Source organism: Cajanus cajan, chromosome 9 (assembly GCF_000230855.2).
Source record: "Cajanus cajan strain Asha chromosome 9, NIPB_CcT2T_4, whole genome shotgun sequence".
In the NCBI taxonomy this organism is placed as follows: Eukaryota; Viridiplantae; Streptophyta; class Magnoliopsida; order Fabales; family Fabaceae; genus Cajanus; species Cajanus cajan.
The window spans coordinates 9486818-9505782 of NC_138525.1; the positions used below are offsets into that span (position 1 = coordinate 9486818).

The 18965-nt window shown below is 31.1% G+C and overlaps 1 protein-coding gene across 1 annotated transcript; it reads right to left on the bottom strand.

Moving 5' to 3' along the window:
• Positions 1-1434: 1434 nt before the first annotated feature.
• LOC109818558 (uncharacterized) lies at positions 1435-12366 on the bottom strand. The gene is made up of 10 exons (XM_083063247.1): positions 12106-12366; positions 11735-12018; positions 7888-7921; positions 5257-5915; positions 5097-5145; positions 4779-4904; positions 3244-3348; positions 3060-3151; positions 2818-2971; positions 1435-1837 (listed from the first exon to the last, which is right to left on the bottom strand). Exons 1-10 carry the CDS (start codon positions 12271-12273, stop codon positions 1550-1552), a joined length of 1959 nt encoding a protein of 652 aa, XP_082919373.1. The 5' UTR covers positions 12274-12366; the 3' UTR covers positions 1435-1549.
• Positions 12367-18965: the final 6599 nt, after the last annotated feature.

Below are 18965 nucleotides of genomic sequence, written 5' to 3' on the forward strand. Positions count from 1 at the left end.
TCAATTTAAGTTTTAAAGTTTTAAATATTTTAAATCCTGCGTTTTTGTTTTTCTACTATCTTCACAACTCTTTTTGGACTTTTTATTATTATTTTTATTTAATAAGTGAACCCGTTAATCAGCCCACCAAGTTAGTGGATTGAATTGGGCTAATACTTCGAACTCAAGCCAATCCATGACAAGTTAATCTGGAGGAACTAAATTGACTCATTTTAACAAAAAAAATTACAGATTTTAACAATTCTAACTCTGAAGCTATCAAACATTCAAACATTTCTCAATTGTAATAAGATTATAATCTAATTATTCAAAGCTTATCATCTATAGCTAATAAAAAATGCGATAAAGAGCTTTGGTTTCCATAGAGAGAGAGAACATGACAAAACTCACAAAATTAAAAAACTTGAATGGAACCAAATGCATAAAATTATTTTATTCTATCTTAGTTCCACTTCTCCCTATTTTACCTTATTCCGCTTCACCGTGAGAGGATTGCAACTTACCAATAAAGGGGAGAAAATAGATTTGCAAGGTCTAAACTACCCTGCCAGTCTTCAGTATTGCCATCACATTAAAATTAAAAAATAAAGAGCAAAACATTTCAGTTAAATTCGAACTCCGTCACGGTGGTAAAGAGCAACAATTTGAAGCTCCATCATGCATTAATGGAGCTGGTAACAAATGTTGAAAGTATTCATGTTAAACCATAGTTTTAAAAACCGGACCGGTCATCGAACCGGTTAAGGTATTAAGTCAGTGGGTCAAAGGTTGAACCGGTGGGTCACTGGTTGAACCGCATGACTCGATTTTTATTTATTTTTATTAAAAAATATTCATATTAAATATATTTATACTTATAAATTTTAATAAATTCATATCTTATTTTAAATTTAAAATTTTCTATCTTATTTAAAATTATTTTTATTTTTATTTTTATTTTGTAAAAAAATACATTAAAAAATTACATGTTAATCGGTATATTAATACAAATTAAAAATATAAATAATATGTACATATATAATATGCTTGCAATTAATATCACAAAATAATATATGTAATATTTACATAGATATTGAATTATTAAATATATAATTTAAAATTAATAATATACTATAAAAGTTATTTAAGTTGTATATATTGCAAACAAATATATTAGAACAAGTAGTCATTATTATATTTAATAAGACTCCTTGCTTTTTCATTAAGAGATTCAATTTTCATTATTATTTTTGTGATTTATGGTCCCTTAAAAAATTTATAAAAAAAAAAAAAAAAAAGTGGTTAAACCGGTTTGACCCACCGGTTCACCGGTTGAACCGGAAAATTGACCGGTTCAATCCGGTTTGAAACGGGTCGACTGCATAACCGATCCAACTTCAGATTCGGACCGGCTGGACCACCGGTTCCCGGTCCAACCGGCCGGGTCGGTCCGGGTTTTAAAACACTGTTAAACTGCTCTATAGTAAATAGCTATGTCATAAACTGACAGATAGTCACTAATAAATATACAAGGTATACATATCGAAACACTTTCTGCACAAGCTAACCTCTAATCAGAGTCAGACATGGGACTACTAGGGCTCATGTCATTGTCAGGGCTTCCAGCACACATGTATTCTGCAACTTTTTTGGGAACGTTGGGTATCACTAGGGTTCCACCATTATAACCATACACCAGCAACTTGGCTATTTTAGATCGCCACTCTGACCTGTCCTCATTTTTCCTGTCATGCACAACTCTGTCACAGTAGTTAAGCATTGTTCCCAGGCCAGTATTTGGTGTCCAACCATATTCCATTAGCACCTTCGCCTCACCTTCGGTCAGATCTTCTCCAACCTATGCGAGACAAACAATTTAGCATTGCAAGTTTCCGTTTGGGGTGGGGGAGAAAGCAATAATGAGAGCAACTTGTGCCTTGATTCTAAGAATTCACATAGGAACAAAAAGTGTGGAAAATAGTAGCCAAGAAAGATCAGTGAGTTAAAAATCACAAATAAAAAATAAATGAATATTCAACCTGCTATATTTGATTCTAATCACTTTGTGAATACAAAAAACTACAAAACTAAGCAAATACATAAAAAGAGAAAAGATAGTGGAAATTCAAACAATTGTCTCATGATTAGCTAAACCATAAAACCTAACAAATGCATTAATAATAAGCAATAAGCATTAAATAGAAATAAGCCATCTTGACAAGAAAGATTCATTAACCAATCATTAAAAGATAGGCTGCTTAATTTTTAGGACTCCTCCTCTAGTAAACAAAACATCTAGTAAATATTAGTAATCTAAGATTTTGATTATAATACCAGTGATAGACAACCAAATAATGGGTAGTTATATATCAGGCATGCTTGTCTTAAATAACTTATGGAATGAAGGGTTGGCTGACATCAGTTTCAAGATACAGATGTTATACCAAAAAAACAACTATATAGTTATAATCTCTTCCACATCACACTATTTTTTCTATCCATTTGATCGATCTCAACTTTGAAACCAACCTCCATCTAATATTATGAAAAACAGAATTAAAGCATGCTGCTAACCAAGAAACACAAATAAGTATCGATATGCAAAGTATATGTGTCCAGTCATTCCAATATTCCACTTTTCCCTTGCACCACATTACAATGGCATCCAGGTAACAGGTTGCAGTAGTATAACTATTGGGAGGAAAAACTATCATAACTTAGCATCACAGTGAACTTTATATGTATGGGTAGCACTTTATATGTATGGGTAGCAAGACAAAAAATCTGGTTAGAGTAGTAAGTCATCCAACAGTGTTTAAATATGCATAAAGTCGTTACCGACAATTCTTTATTCTCAATAATGGAAATCCTGCTACAGGTAGTCAGTTTCATAGCTATCACCAACCGCTTGATCTGCCATTCAACAGGTAAGGAGTCTACCAACTCAAAGAAATATGTTGCATAACCATATTCAGGGCGCTCCAGCACTATCCTGCATTGAAGTCTCAAGGCCAACATCATGGAATATAACGGGAAGAAAACAAAGGATCCAAAAACGAACTTCAATGCAAATCAAGCACCTGTTATGTCTCTCAAAAACAAAAATAAATGATTGCAGGTCCCGGCACCAACCCCACTCCACTGGCCATTTTCGAAATTTCAAATATCGTGCCTGTGGCAGAAACAATAAACACACAAAATATGAATTATCTGCAGTATAAAAACAATAATATGGACACTGTCAGTTTGTAAGAAACTAATTACCTGCTCCACGAGTGAGAATAGACAAGCTAAGCAATAACTCGCTCTTGAGGCCCTGGAGGCACGATTAATGGGGAATTTTAAAAAGGAGTGCCGCTGAGAGAAAATCTGTCTCCAAATAAAGGGAAAAAGTAAATAAATCTAAAGCAATTGATTAAAACCATCAAATGACTCATTGATTAGAAAACTATTTCAATAATTCGATGTAATAATATAAATATTGAGGCTTCAGCTTTAGCAAATTTTTATCAACAAATATTTTCTGGAACTAGTATCGGCCAAATATGATCTCGTTTTATTCTTATATACTGTAAAATACACTTCAACAGAGGACCTGATCATATATCATCAAAATATCCAAGCAACTGGAAAAGAAAATGCCAGGGTACAAGTGTTATTGTTTCTTTTGGGCCTGCCTGCCAGAAAGGTAGTGATTGACTTTGTATTATCTAAAATACTAATTTACTTTCATTATTTTCTTTCTAAGAGCACAAGAAAGCCAGGACTAAACCAGTCTCCCTCATTTTCCCTAATAAATACATCAGAATGAAATAATGGTCATCTTTTCATTTTATTCCTTTTCTGCCAAACAAATTTTTTTTTCAAATCAAACTTGCAAACATATTGTAAAAGTTTAAGCTGATGTGTTCAACCAGGGGAAGCATGTATATGTGAGAAATGAGAAGAGTGAATCTCAACCATTCAATCACAGATAACTAAAGAATCAAGATTCACTTTCATATCTCTTAACAAGTTAGCTTTCTCACTAGATCTGTCCCTTGAAAGGTTCCATCATAATAACTAATTAGTTGGAAAGTAATTTCTGTATTTTCTGCTGTTTGGTGCAGCAATGAGTGGGGGAGGGAGGGATAGAGAAGGACAATGACTCCCTTTTCATGAAAAGTAAATACATTGAATACACCAGAAAATAATACAAAAATGTTCCACTTTTACGAGAGAGTGATTTAAATGAAAATATCTTCTGCAATCATGTTAATTTTTAAAAGAGTATAATTGTCAATAATTGTTTACCTGTGACATCTTAATCATACTTCACATCTATAAAACCAAGTAACAACAAAGACTGCAGAATAATAGCCATATCTGGCATGCAACCATCATATAGGACACTCTGGACACTTCAAATACTCCCAACAGCATTTTACTATTTTTCTTACTTCTATTTCTTCAACTGTTTTACCAGTACAGAAGGGAATATCACAATAATTAGATAAATTTTAACATTTTAGTTCAGTTAGAAATTACAATAATCCATGCTCATTTTTAAAACATTGATTCTCTCTTTTGATTTTATATTTGCATCTTACGTTAATTTTATACTAATTTAATATGTTGTACTATAGTCATGTCACCCATGTTCGTGTATGACAAAATTTATTTATCTGTAATTATGAAATGAGATAAGAAGACAAACAATTAAGACATAATATAACTAATATCTTGAATTGATTGGTCCAGAAATTAAATGAAAGGGCAAACCATTAAGGAAGACAATATAATTATAGTATGTTCTTCACCTTGGTGATCACAGCCTCAAGCTCTGAAAAACTATCTTCAGAAAATGATTCATCCAGAGCTTCATCATCTTCCATCTCTCCATAAAGTTTAATTTCATCAACTAATACACCTTTTTCAAGCAATACCTGCCAAATGGCATTTCCAAGAAGCTTGATATAAATTACAATTTTACAGTGACGGTACACAGATCTCCCCATAAAGTTTAATTTCATCAACTAATACATCTTTTTCAAGCAATACCTGCCAAATGGCCTTTCCAAGAAGCTTGATATAAATTAAAATTTCACAGTGACTGTACACAAACTAAAATATAGTACCTGCAGGAGCCCAGGAGCATCTTCCTCAAGTGCTTCTTGAACTGAATCACTGAACAATTCAACAGTTGGAATGATTGTTATAATTTATAATAGAATTATAGAAGTAAATTGGGCATAATTATTATAAAGGATAATTTAACACAACAGAATTAGATAGTACGTGGCAGTTTTTTTTCTTTTGCGTCTACGGTTGATGCTTGAAGGTTCAGCAGATTTTGAAAAAGTAGTGCTGGATATAGAGGAAAAAGGCTTGGTCTTCTTCAAAGATGAGTAGCTAGTAGAAATATTTAAACTAGCATCTGCTCCAGCCAAGAAAAAATTTAGTCGATCAATCAAGTTCATATGTTCCACGTGATCAACATGATAATCATTATGGGCTTCCCTTTCACATTTAATATTTGGGAGTTCGATAGCAATGCTATGCATAACATCCTTGTTAACATTGTGGTTTTCACTGTAATCCCAAGGTTCATCCTTGACTTTGACAAAGGATGGAGAAGTTGAACTAATTGAGTCATCACTATTTATAACATTATGTTCCATATATGAATCAAATTGCATGACTGTTCCCCTGGATTTTAATATATGGTCATCTTCTTGAAGGCCAGCTGAAATAACTGATCCTGTCAATTTAGATGAGGCATAATCAGTTAATAAAGATGATCCAGATGTGGCCCCAAGCGGTAGTGAAATATTACTTCCATCTACATAACATTGGTCTCTTGCCACTGCTACTTCCCCATCAGCGGAATTAATCTCTTCATCTACTTTTTTAACAGTTTGTTCCATGATGGTTTCGAACAAGCCTCCATTACTACCCTGTAACATAAATAAGTTGCAATGTTAATGAGGAGATCCAAGCATGATATAATAGATTGACTTCAATTCTAAGAAATCCACGAGAAACTATTAGGAGGCATTTGGTAGGAGAATTTTTTTTTTCATATCCAAGAATCATGATTCATGAGAAATACAAATCCTGAAAATCATAATTCCTGAGAATAGCTAAAATATGTTTGGTTACTCGTAAAAGTTCTTGGAAACATTCATATAGAATTCTTGAGAATTAAAGATTTTCATATTTGATTACAATGGTATATTCCTGAGTATATAAATATTTTTTACAAAAATATTCTTTATTAAAATAATTTCATTAGATATATTTATTTACTCAAATCTTATTACAAATATACCATTAAACTATTTTTAAAAGTTGAAAACTTACAGCTAAAATTATTTAAATACAAAATTCAACAAAAGAAATAAACAAAGAAAAATGTTGCATAATAAATAAGAAGGATAAAAATATATTATTTCATTTCATTCCAATAAATAAATAAGTGTTAACAAATACCATTAAATTGTAGAAATAAAACAAACTTTAATAATATTATTAAAATTGACAAGATCAATAAATAATAAGATACAAGAAAAAGAGAGAGAAATAGAGATATGGGAAGGGGAGAGAGAGAGAGAAAGGGAGAGGTAAAAGGAGAGAGGAAGAGAGAGGGAGTGAGAGTGACAGAGAGAGAGGGAGAGGGAGAGGGAGAGAGGAAGATGGGGGAGTGAGAGTGAGAAAGACAGAGAGAGAGGGAGAAAGAGAAATAGGAGAGAGAGAGAGAGGAAGAGAGGGGGAGTGAGAGTGAGAGACAAAGAGAGAGAGACAGAGAAATAGAAGGAGCGAGAGATTTTGTTTTAAAAAGGGATACTATAGTCTTTTATATATATAAAACTTTTCATCTAAATCGAGAAAGTTAGATTCTCACCCGTCGTGGGAATTTTTTGTGAGAAAGTGAAATAAAAATGGTTCTTGAAAAACTACATTCTTGAGAATCTTTTTTTTTTTTTTAACAGCTACTGAACACGAGAAATCAAGATTCTCAACTTAACACAAAAAAGTAAAAACATTTTACATACCAAACGTCTCCTTATAGTATTTCAACAAAATATTTAAATAACATCCTATTGGTTGTAACTTGGAAAGAAAAGTGTAGACATGTCAACTAAAATTAGAAAATAAAAATGAGTATATGATTATGAACACAAGACACAATACTATGAACCATCTCAAGTCTTTGCAAATCACAGACCAGTGTGAAACCAATACAAACCTAAGGAAAAAGTCATCATTACTACTGATAGCCCCCAAAATTCTGTGATTTGAATACTTTGATCTCAGATTATTCCTGGTACTCCCAAATCCAATTCTAATTTCAACAATAAAAATGTGGGATTTCTCTAATATCTACCCTATTCATTTGTATCACAGCTGTGGTTCATCTTTCCTACAGTATCAATTGAATCAATGGCCCATAAAAAAATATTAAAAAATTATGAGAAATGAGGTGTTGGTTAGCAAGTACTAAGTTGCACAAAAAGTGGCTATTCATTAATTAGTAACCATCCTTCAAACATTGTTAATGTGGATAATTGTTCCTGAAATGAAAAAAATTAATTTTTATACCAAAAATTCATGTCTTCCAGCAAAAGAGAAGCAAAAAAACATGCATTATGAAAAATCAAGGATGGAAAGGAAATATCAAAAAGCCTTATTACACGAAGTCAAGAGGCATCCTAATTCTTATCAGCATCTTAGAAGTTGACATATACACTAAAATGTAATAATTTCTTAAAAATTATCAAGAATTAATGCTAAATCACCAAGAACAAGTGATAAACTAACTCATTCAAAAACAAAGGCTAACAAAGAACCAAAAGGGATTTATGACTAACTTTTCAATCTTTTGACAAAATATATCACTCAACTAATTTAAAAATAATATTAAATTACCTCAAAAGCTGTATTTGACAATCCTGGGAGCTTCCTGCAATAACAAATATATTATTTCAACCATGTTTAAAGAAGCAAATACTATCTAGCTTCCTTCAAATAAAAAGTTTTCACTTGGTTCTTCACAATGACAAAATTATAATATGATATTTGAACCAAACAGGAAATTTGGTAGTTTAGTTATAAAATGTTTGAACCAAACTGGAAAAAATAAATTGTTAAAAGGAACTGAAATGAAAATGCAAAAAACTGAAAGGAGATAGAGGGGTTGGGCTATTATACTTTTCAAACAGTCACTCGAAGTTTTTGCATCCGCAGAACAAAAGATATGTATATCATGTAAAAGGAGCTAAGCTAACGTGCATAAAATCATTTCAAATCCATTTTTTTCATTTATGTTTTCTGAAAAGATATTAAATGTCATCTAGTTACAAGCCATTCAAGTCCCTTTCACTTATTCAACTCTCTAGCAAGCTTATTAGTTATTACAAGTCCCTTCCACCCATTGTGCATGATGTGTTGGAAATAACAAAAATATCTTTAGGGGTTTATCAGTATCTTGCCTTTTTCTTCTTTTTATCTTTTTCCTCTTTTATCTTTAAGTCATAGTTTCCTCATTTTAGAGATAGTAGTTTTCTCTATAAAAATGTAATTAGTGTGACAGAATTATAAATAAAAGCTCCTTTTTCAAGTTAGTATCAAAGTTTCCTGATCTGGGAGCTCTAGTTTTCGCTGCAAACACACATCATTGCTGGCCTCTCTAAAGTTATCACCACAGTTGAGGCTGGTGGAAGGCCAGAAAGGGTCAACCCCCCTTGACGATCACGACACTGGAAGTCCCGACATCAGATTCAGCCACACGCCTCCCTCCTTCCTAGCGCATGTAGTCCACGCACCCTGTTCCGGCCAGATCCACTTGCCGACAAACACAGACAGGGTCATCAGACCCCAGCCACTCTATTCTACGGGTGTTGTCATCTAGTTCCCTGACATTCATGCTAGATCTAAGCATTTGACAACTTGTTCATTTTGTTCATTCTGTTTGAGATGGCTGAGGAAAAAATTATTTTCCCAATGTTGTTGGTTCCTACTGACTTGATGGTCACAATTATCTATAGTGGGCCCAATATATTCGGAGAGTTCTCAAAGGACTATTGAGTTTGAGTCATATTGAAGGAGGGGACCCAAGCTCAGATGACCTAAAGTTCAAGGCATGGGACAATGAAGATTATCTTATTATGACCTAGATGTAGCATTCTATGATTCTGAAAATAAGATGGAATTATGTTTCATTGCTCGGCAAGAGAGATATAGGATGACCTAAAATAAGTCAGAATTATATGTTTTATCACTCATTCTTTCACATTTCAGGTTTTCTTGTCGTCACGTATTTGTTCTTCTTTCCTCTGTTCCCCCGGAAAATGAGTGACCCATAAATTGCTTGTCTCTTCTTTCTTGGTCCCTCTCCCAAAAATCAGAGAGCTGATTGCTTTTGTTTATTGAGCTGCTGGAGTGCTGGACGGTTGCTAGTGTTAATTAAGCTGCCAGAATTCTGCCTCTCCACGAATTTATTAAGCTGAAGGTCCCCTGCATCTACAGGTGCTTAATAAGTAGCTGGTTGCTTTTGTTTATTAAGTGTTTAGTAGATGGTTGGTGGTCCCCTCCCCTGTTTATAGTGGTTGAGTTGCTTTTGATATGTTACTTTATGTTAACACGCTCCAAGAGTTATGTTTTTTAGTTATTGATCATGAATATGTTCTTTTATATGCCTTTATTAGTTGGATATACTACGTTTTATTATTGATCATGAATCTTACGATTCAAGATATGATTCAATATGCAATTTGAAAAATGGGACTTCCAATTCACAATTTGAATACCGATTCTACTATCATGAATCAAGAATGGAAAGGGGCATATCATTAACTCCTTTCTTTATTACGGCAATCCATATCCATTGACCCTAAGTTGATGGCACACTTCCATTCATATAATTCTTGTTATATGACATTGGAAAGAAAGCTTGGAATATCTATGCCAAATTACCAATGATATACCACAGCTCTATGAATATGTTCAAACATTGGCTAGGCTCCAAAGTCCAAATGATAGCCCAAGATATATCTTTCTTTCTAGTTTCTCAAAAAGGCACAATTTATGATTGATGAGCTCAAGCTTGTGTTGATCAAAGATGATCATGAAAAGATGTAGCAGAAGCTTGATAATATTTAAGGTTTTTATCCCTGTGCTCTCCATGTGGACTTTGAATCTATTTGAATCAAATTCTATGAAGCAGGTCACAATGTTTTTCTACAACATGTTGAGGGGAATGAGGACAATTAGATTGATGAATCATACCATGTGAAAACATGAAAGCAAACAGGACAGAAAAAAAATACCATTTTGCATTGTCACCACATAATATACAAATGTACCATAATAAAGTCTAGCACATTTGATAAATAATTGGGTCTCTTAAGCATGCACGCCAGGATTCAATTCCTGATGTGTATGGAATAGGCATTGTTAGGACAGGCAAGCAAAGTCCACTTCAACGATCTTTACAACTTAAAAGAATTAATCTCTAATTATTGGTCGAGAAAAATTTGTGGTGCACAACAAATAATGCACCCAAGGTGACTATGAATTTCAAAAAAAAAATTTGAAGAATACCAAACAGTAAATAAAGATCTCCCATTAAAATATCCCGCCACATATTAATAAATCATCATTAAAAGTAACAAAATACTTGTCACCTAACTATGACATCCAACTGGATAATAGGGAGATTTGAAAAAATTATCGTCCTTTCTTTGGAAAGTAGCCTGGATATGTTTGCCAAGATGACATGACTCACATTCAAAAGACTGTAAATGGTAGAAATGAGGAACCACTTTTTTTTAATCTATTTAGACTTTGATGACCTAAACAACATAGAAAAATATTAGGGGACTCCAAAATCAAATATGATAGATTATGGAGATTGAAGATAGTAAAGACCATGGTATTCAAAGCCTATGCCAATTGTTGTCCCATACTCTGGCCCTGTACATTAAGAGACTCAAAAGGTAGTGGAACAGGTAAGAGACAACAAGCATGTTGACTAATGAAAATTAAGTAAAAAGGACATTGAGGAATAAAATAACAGAAGTAACTGTTAAGGATGGAAGGGTGAAGAAATGAGAAGATTCGGTGGATGAAAAATTATGAAAGGAGAAAAATTACCAATAATGTGATTGAAAGCACCAGAATCCAAAATCCAAGATCCAAATGACATGAAATGAGAGAGACAAAACTATGGAATTACAAGTAGTACTTCCACAATAGAGTTGTTTGGTGAGACCATTTGTTGATGAGCCTATTCTATCACAACTTATAACATAATTGACAAAGGATTAATTTTGTTGAATCAAAGAGCTGAACCTATAGACTCATAAAATGCAAAATCACTCGAATAACAACTTGAAAATTTAAAAGAACCTCAAAGATTTCTTATAAATTTGCTCGAGTGAACTACACTCGGCATGGTCGGGATTATATACATCAAAGAATTAATTACAACGTGTAATTAGCAAGGATAAACAAATTGAAGAAAGAATTTCCTAGAAAATTAAGACTCCAACACTCCTCCAAACAAGTTATTTTCAATATTTATCCAAGATATATCAAAAGATCCATTTGGTGTGTTACTTTCACTATTTATCTAACATTTTTGCTTCTTCATTTGTTGTTTTGAGCTTTTAGCAACTTGAAGAAATGAAAAACAAAGTTAAACAGGGTAAAAAGACAAAAGGCATGTTTAATAGCCGAAGCAAAGAGAAAAATACTAACAATTAACTTAAAGTACCTATCTAGCAGCACTCTTAGGCGTTCTTTCAACACAACATGATCTAGATCATCAACAATGCCTTCAGGAATCTCCTCTTTCACCTTCAGGGTAGGAATATCTAATTGAGTATATGCCTTTTCTCCACCCTTGTCAACAGAACACGACGGAGTCTCATAATCTTCGACCTTTACAGCGACACGACCATCAGAGGGAGAAAGTGTGGGGCAACGAGCCAAAATGGCAACATTAGCACCGGTTTTCTCTAGTCTGCTAGCATCAGCTTTTAAAGCGGGACACGTTACCTGTTGCAAACGAGGGCATAATCATAATCATAATCATAATCATAACCACAATCACAGGGCATATAAATAAAATAAATAAGAATTGACCTGAGAATGGCAATCCTGAAGGTGTTCCTCTTTGATGAGGGCGTGGAATTGAGTGGGAGTGTGGTTTTGGAGAGATGGGGAATGCAGGAATTTGAGGCGTTGCGACAAGGGAAGGTGGTCGAGGGAAGAGTCCAATGGTTTTTGATCGGAAACGCAAGAGCAAGACATGTCGTTAACATTCAATCGGAGGGAGGGAGGGTTTGAGAGTAAGGTTGGGGTTTGAAACGTCTTTCGTTGGCAGAGGCTAACAAGTAAGAGCGGGTTTGGAATATATATATGGATATATAAGTGAGACTGGCCGAGTCGAGTGGATAGCGACAGCAACGGCCCAACGGGTTTGGGTCAATGACTCGATGTTGAGTGGGGATCATCTCATTCTCATGCTTCTTTTTAAATAATAATAATAATATACTATTAATACTATATAGATAACCAAAATTTACAATAAATTATATATATAAATAAATATTATACTTTAATATATAAATATGTTTAAAACTTATATAAATAGACATTTTTAAATATATATATATATATATATTATTTTAAATTTATGATAAATAATTTATGGTATGACATAAAATTATTTTAGAATTATTAAATTTTAATTTATAATTAAATATAGTAAAAAATTGAATTAGATAATAAATTAAGAAAATAAAAAAAAAATATCAAATTTATTTTAAAAATAGATAAATATAATAAATAAATTTAATTAGATAAAAAAAAGTTGGATAAATTCTTAAAAACACACTTTCATAAAAAAAAATCTTATAAATACTAAAGGGGCCGAGACACTTTATGTCTCTAATAATTACACATAAATAAATATTTGAAGTTGATATAAGAAGCTTTTTTTTACATTCAAGGGTATAAAAGTCCACTGAAAAGTGGAAATCAAAATGGTGGTTACTAAAATATATACCCTTATAATAGGTATAGATTCTCACATAAGATAATAGCTTTTGTATAATATATAAAAGCTTTTGTATAATATATAAATGTTAGTTTTCAAAAAAATTAAGAGTCAAATAATGTCTTTTCCTCTATTATTATTATTTTTATTATTATTATTATTATTACTAAAGCGGTCGAGGCACTTTGTGCCTTTAATAATTATACACAGATAAATATTAAAAGTTGCAGATAGTTATTTAGAAAAAATAAAAGAATATTTTTTTTTACATTTTAAGGGGTATAATGGTCCACTAAAAAATAAAAGCCAAATAGGTAGTTACTAAAATATATCTCTTTATAATAAGTATTGTTCTTACCGGAATTTGTCGTAAGGACGATCTTCCAAGTAAGATTGGTGAGCCTCCTTCACTGGTACACTGATGCTTCAAGATGGGGGTGGTACCTGCAAAAGAGACTCCGATGCTAAAGTTAGTGTTTGTGGGAGTATGAGTCTCGTATAAATAATGCACGTACCTTTGTGTGAATTAGGGTTGTGTTGAGCCTTGGGCCTGAGATTTGTTATGATCTGATTAGATAGTAGATCTCGTCTGGAGCGAGATCCCCGAGATCAGTTATGATCTGATTAGATTGCGGATCTCATCTTGAGCGAGATCTCCAAGATCAGTTATGATCTGATTAGATTGCGGATCTCATCTGGAGCGAGATCTCCGAGATCAGTTATGATCTGATTAGATTGCGGATCTCGCTTAGGCTGAGATCTCCCAGTGCGTGCCCGAGGTTATTCCACGTTGTGATACCGAGCTCGAGCTCGGCATGGCAGTACGGATAGTACAAGTATAGATTATTATTATTACTATTATTATTATGTTTTGCACAAAGATATTTTTCACCTAGTCAAAAATTCTAATAAAATTTCTCCATTCAAATATCTAGCATGTTAAAGGAATTTAACTAATATTTAAGAAACTTAACTACTTTTGATTATATTTGTCAAATAAATCACTTCAATTTGGTTCAACTTTATGGACTAGTGCATGGTAGGGGAGTTGGGTTGATTAAGTCCAAATTTTGATTAAATCATTTATTTACCTATGGAACCATAATAGTTTAATTTATTTTTATTTAATTAACATAAATAGTACTTGGTCAAATAGTCTTGATAAATTTTAAATTTTCAAATAATGGACTCATTTGGGTCAATTGACCCATTTCAATTTAGATCATTTTTTTAAGTCTAAATTGAACTACCAAAAATAAATAAGATAAGGTAGATTGGCTTGTTTGTTAAAAGTGAGTTAAAAATCTTTATCTGCCTCACTTAGGAGTGAATTGACAAGTAAAATTTTCAAATGGATTGATTCAACCTGGCAAAACTTGCCTACTTGGGCCAAATGATAATTTTAGACTAGGATAGACTAGCTTATATTATTCTCGTACTGTTATTTTTCAGGCCAACTTAGCCCATGTCAAGCCATTGGGTGATCGAACCAAAAAATTTACCTAAATTACAAATAAATAAAATAATTTTAAATAAAAAATATATTTTTATAAAAAAAATGGGTTAGATTAATATTATCTATTCATTTTAGTGAAAATGTGAATTTTTTTATGTGGAAATTGAAAAATGATTATTTTATTGATAAAAGAAAAGATAAAGGTAAATAAATTATAATAAAGAAGACAAAGAAAAGTAATATATATATAGAGAGAGAGGGAGGAGGTGGGAAGCCAATATTCTATTGATAAAAGAAAAATATAAAGGTAAATAAATTAGAATAAAAAATATAATAAAAGTGTTATATATAGTTATATATTACATCAACTAAATCAAACGTAAAATTTAACTTATTTTACTTTTTTTTCTCCTATATTTTTTTTCCAAAAATGACAAAATAACTATAATAAGACCACTCAAAACTTTTATTTCAATGTCTTAAAATTTAATTCATGTTTTTTTTAATAATTGTTATTTGTATTTTTTTTTTATAAAGTCAATCAAAAGTTTGCAAGCCATTTGATCTAATGAGTCGGCGAGTTAAGTAAAACAAACCAAGTAAATTGAAATACTAATCCCGTCTCACCAAAATTAATGTTTTATCCTTTTTTATAAATGAGTCTATGAGGGATAACTCGATATCGACAAAATTAATAAACAGATTTTGAATGTAAATTATTATCATAATATTAATTTGTTCTCTCATTACATGTTTATATTCATAATATGTTTTCTTTTAAATAAAAATATGACAAAAAATTCTTAAGAAATCAAAACATGACTTACTTGAGAAGTCTATATCTGTCAAGTTTTTTTTTTTTGGAGAGAAAGATGGAGAGGAGAATATATATAAATTAAAAATAAAAAAAGAGTAAGAATGTTGGTTGTGTGACTGCTCTGGCCCCTCAAAATAATTTCTTAAACTCCGCCATTGAGTACTATAAAAGTTATTTATCGCATTATTACCCCCCAAAATAATCTATTATTGAATGACGGTATAGAAATATTATTTATGGCAAGTAATTTTCAGGAGTAACTAAAGTACTAACTAACAAAATTTGGTACAATGAATAAATTGTTAGGTTGACAAAAGTCTTACTCCCAACTGTGTGTAGGAGACTGGGAGTAGTTCTTGACCCCAGAATTCAATAATCAATTATTTAGTTGTGATTAAATAAATACGATGGAAAATAATGTTCATTGTTTCTGTTGGGTCCCCCACTTAAATAGGGCTAAGTTAGAATGTTAGATTGGGTTTGACCCAATTAAACGTATGAATGAATGTGTACAAAGAATTGTTGACCCAGCCGTTCAACTATTCAATTTTTTTTATTAACTTGATTTATCAATTCAAAAAACATATTAATAACTTAATGGGGGTAAACTCATAAATAAAGAAATCTCAAACGTGTGGTTCAGCGGTAGGGGTTGATCCACGATTAAGCAAGATCAGGGGTTCGAATCTTACCTTATATATGTAACCGCGTTAAATTTTGGGGCCAACTATTTCACTCTTTGAGGTGCCTCCAACGAGAAGATTAGTCATGTTATTCACGGTAGATACTCCAGGAACGAACAAAAAAAAAAATCACAATATAGAGTATCTAATTAATTTTACTCAAAATTTATACAAATCATGAAAAATTAATAAATAAATGAAACAAAATAGTAATTATATAAAATTAATCTCATAATTAATATTATATTTTAAAAATTAATATGACACTTTTTTTATATATATTTTTTTTAATATGACACGTATTATGAGACAAAGAATAATTAGTATCTTATTTATTTTTTTACCACGCATAAGTAACCTTTATATTTTATTATTATTTTAAAAATGAATAATGTTAAATATAAAAGATGTTATACTTTAAAAAACAAATAAAAGCATTTGAAAAATAAGAAAATTTTAATTGTTTGTTTATTACCCCTCTAAGTCTCCAACTCTCATTATAAACATATTTTAGAAATAAATATTTTATCTCACCTCTTAAACTTTTCAATTGCAATTTATCATTTTACAAGTACTAGTGCATAAGTTTTAATATGGAGTAAAATCTTTAATTTTTTTTATAAAAATTTAACTATAAATAAGAATGATAAAATCCGTATATCATGATTTTGTTTTATAAATCTATCAAAATAAACTAATACAACTGCTTATATTGATTTGTTTGACTTGAAGTCATATAATTTTAAATTAAAAAAAAGTCATGTAAATAGTGATGTATTAGAAGAAATTAAATTTATTTGGTAGTCAATCTTTTTAGTGTTTTTAATGTTAATTACAATTTTTTTTTATTGTTTTAATATATTTTAAATAGATAAAAGATTACAAATAATATTTGACAAGGGTAAACTGTTTTATATTAAGAAGAAAAATTCCGATTTATTAATAAACTTTTCATTATAATAATTTTATCATTGAAAATTAAGTTAAAATATAAAAAAATTATTCTTTTTGATCAAGATAAAAAAATTATTTAGAGATAAGTAGAGTCGAGGAAAACTTTTCAACTCTTAGTAGAACTTTTAAACTCCTAGTGAGAACAAAATAAAGAGAGTAGAAATAAAAAAAAAAACATAGAGAAAAGAAAAAGTAACAGTTCTAACACACTCTAAAATCCGTAAGTTAGTAACATAATATAGTCGAATAAAGTTAGATTATTTCGACCGTATGTGATCCATTTTTTTTTTCTTCAATTTCAAATGACTATAACAACAAACTAATTTTGCTGATAAAACATTTGTTTGGTTTATGTTAATGATTAAACAGTACCAGTCTAAATAAAAAAAATTGAATTACTTTCACATCAACAATGAACAACGAAGATGAAAAATGTAATGGATAAAAAGTAAAAATGTTGTATGGTATAGAATAAATAATGGCGTAGTTATCTAATAATAATAGCATGGACAATGGCATTTACAAAGTGGCCCAATGGTTGGTACGAAATCCCGTAAGAAGGGGGTGGATTGGACCGTTGATGGATATGGTGATCCATTCTTATTTGCGATACAACATCGTTACTTTTCGGTGTCTTCAGAGATGCAACCATATTCCTTGTTTGTTTCCTTCTTTTAAAAACACACAGAACATCGATGAAGGGTCAGACACAGCTATTACTACAACACAACAAAACACTCCAACTCACCGTACGTTAACGGCTAGAACAACAGATGCTCATGCATGTCTTCCTCCTTCACATGCACACACACTAATCAGATAAATAATGACATTATTATAATATAATGTATCATATTTATATTATACCAACTTACACTCATTCATTCTTTATTTGCTATTTTCCAACTCCTCTTTTAGCATACAGAGAGAGAGAGAGAGAGCACTCATCATAGGTCAGAAATTAATTGTAACTTGTGGCAAGGCAGAGAGTAACGTGCATGTCTGCCCACATTTGTTATTTTTGGGTTTAGAGTTAAATTTGATGCATTTGTAATTATTTGTTACATGTTGATGTGTATATGAGCTTAATTCTTAATTTATTAAAATTGAAGAAAGAAATGAGTTTTTTTTTTTTAAAAGAAGCTATTAAAAGGTAAAATTATATAGCAAAATGTGTACGCAAAACTAACGGAAGTTCTGAGCAGTTAGCAGATTCTTTAAATATGATGATGTTAAGAGTTTGATTCCTAATAATGTGGTATAGAGAAGGAAATAGTCTTTGATAATTAGTTACAAATGTCTTTTGGTGCTAACAAAAGAGAGAGAGAGAGAAATATCACTTTCACTATTCATAAAGATTAATAGATTAAAATTAAAATTTTAAATTATGTATTCAATTATGAATCATTTGTAATTTTTTAAAACTTCATGCAATCTTTAATTAAAAAGAAAATTAGATATGTAATTTAATTAAACCGTTAATTTTAATTTAATGAATATAATTACATATTTACATTTTTACCGTAATTAAGAACTTATATAGTCTCTTTTTTTTTCTCTCTCTATATATATATCTTAGATTGAGTTAAACATTCCGTGAGATTAAATGTTTTTATAAGTGATCGTATTATTAATCAACTTACTAATACTATAGTTGAAAATAAATCACTGAAATTAGCAAAGTATTTATGAATGTTCTGTCCAACTGTTAAAGCGAACTTGATTCTTTTTTAAAAAAAATACTCTAGACTCATAAAAAGTCAAAAAATTATTCAAGCATCTCACGTAGTTCTTACAACTATATATATTTTCACATTATTAAAGAATGAATAACAAAAAAAATAGAAAAAAGGAGAAAAAGGTGTCTTGAGTCGAGGGTGTTGTTTCTTCGGTCTTGGGCTAACTGGTTTAGCACAGTGAATCTGCATAGAAGGATGATTCCTTAGCCGTTTGATTTGTCTGACAAGCTTTCCACGTGTGATTTGTGTCTTGATCTTGTAACACAGTCATATATTCTCCTACAGCTTTACCCCA

Coding starts and splice junctions, on each gene's coding strand:
- LOC109818558 (XM_083063247.1), bottom strand. CDS start 12,273: ATGTCTTGCTCTTGCGTTTCCGATCAAAAACCATTGGACTCTTCCCTC. Junction 7,922..11,734: donor CTAAGAGTGCTGCTAGATAG/GTACTTTAAGTT, acceptor TTGTTATTGCAG/GAAGCTCCCAGGATTGTCAA. Junction 3,152..3,243: donor TATTCTCACTCGTGGAGCAG/GTAATTAGTTTC, acceptor TTTCTGCCACAG/GCACGATATTTGAAATTTCG.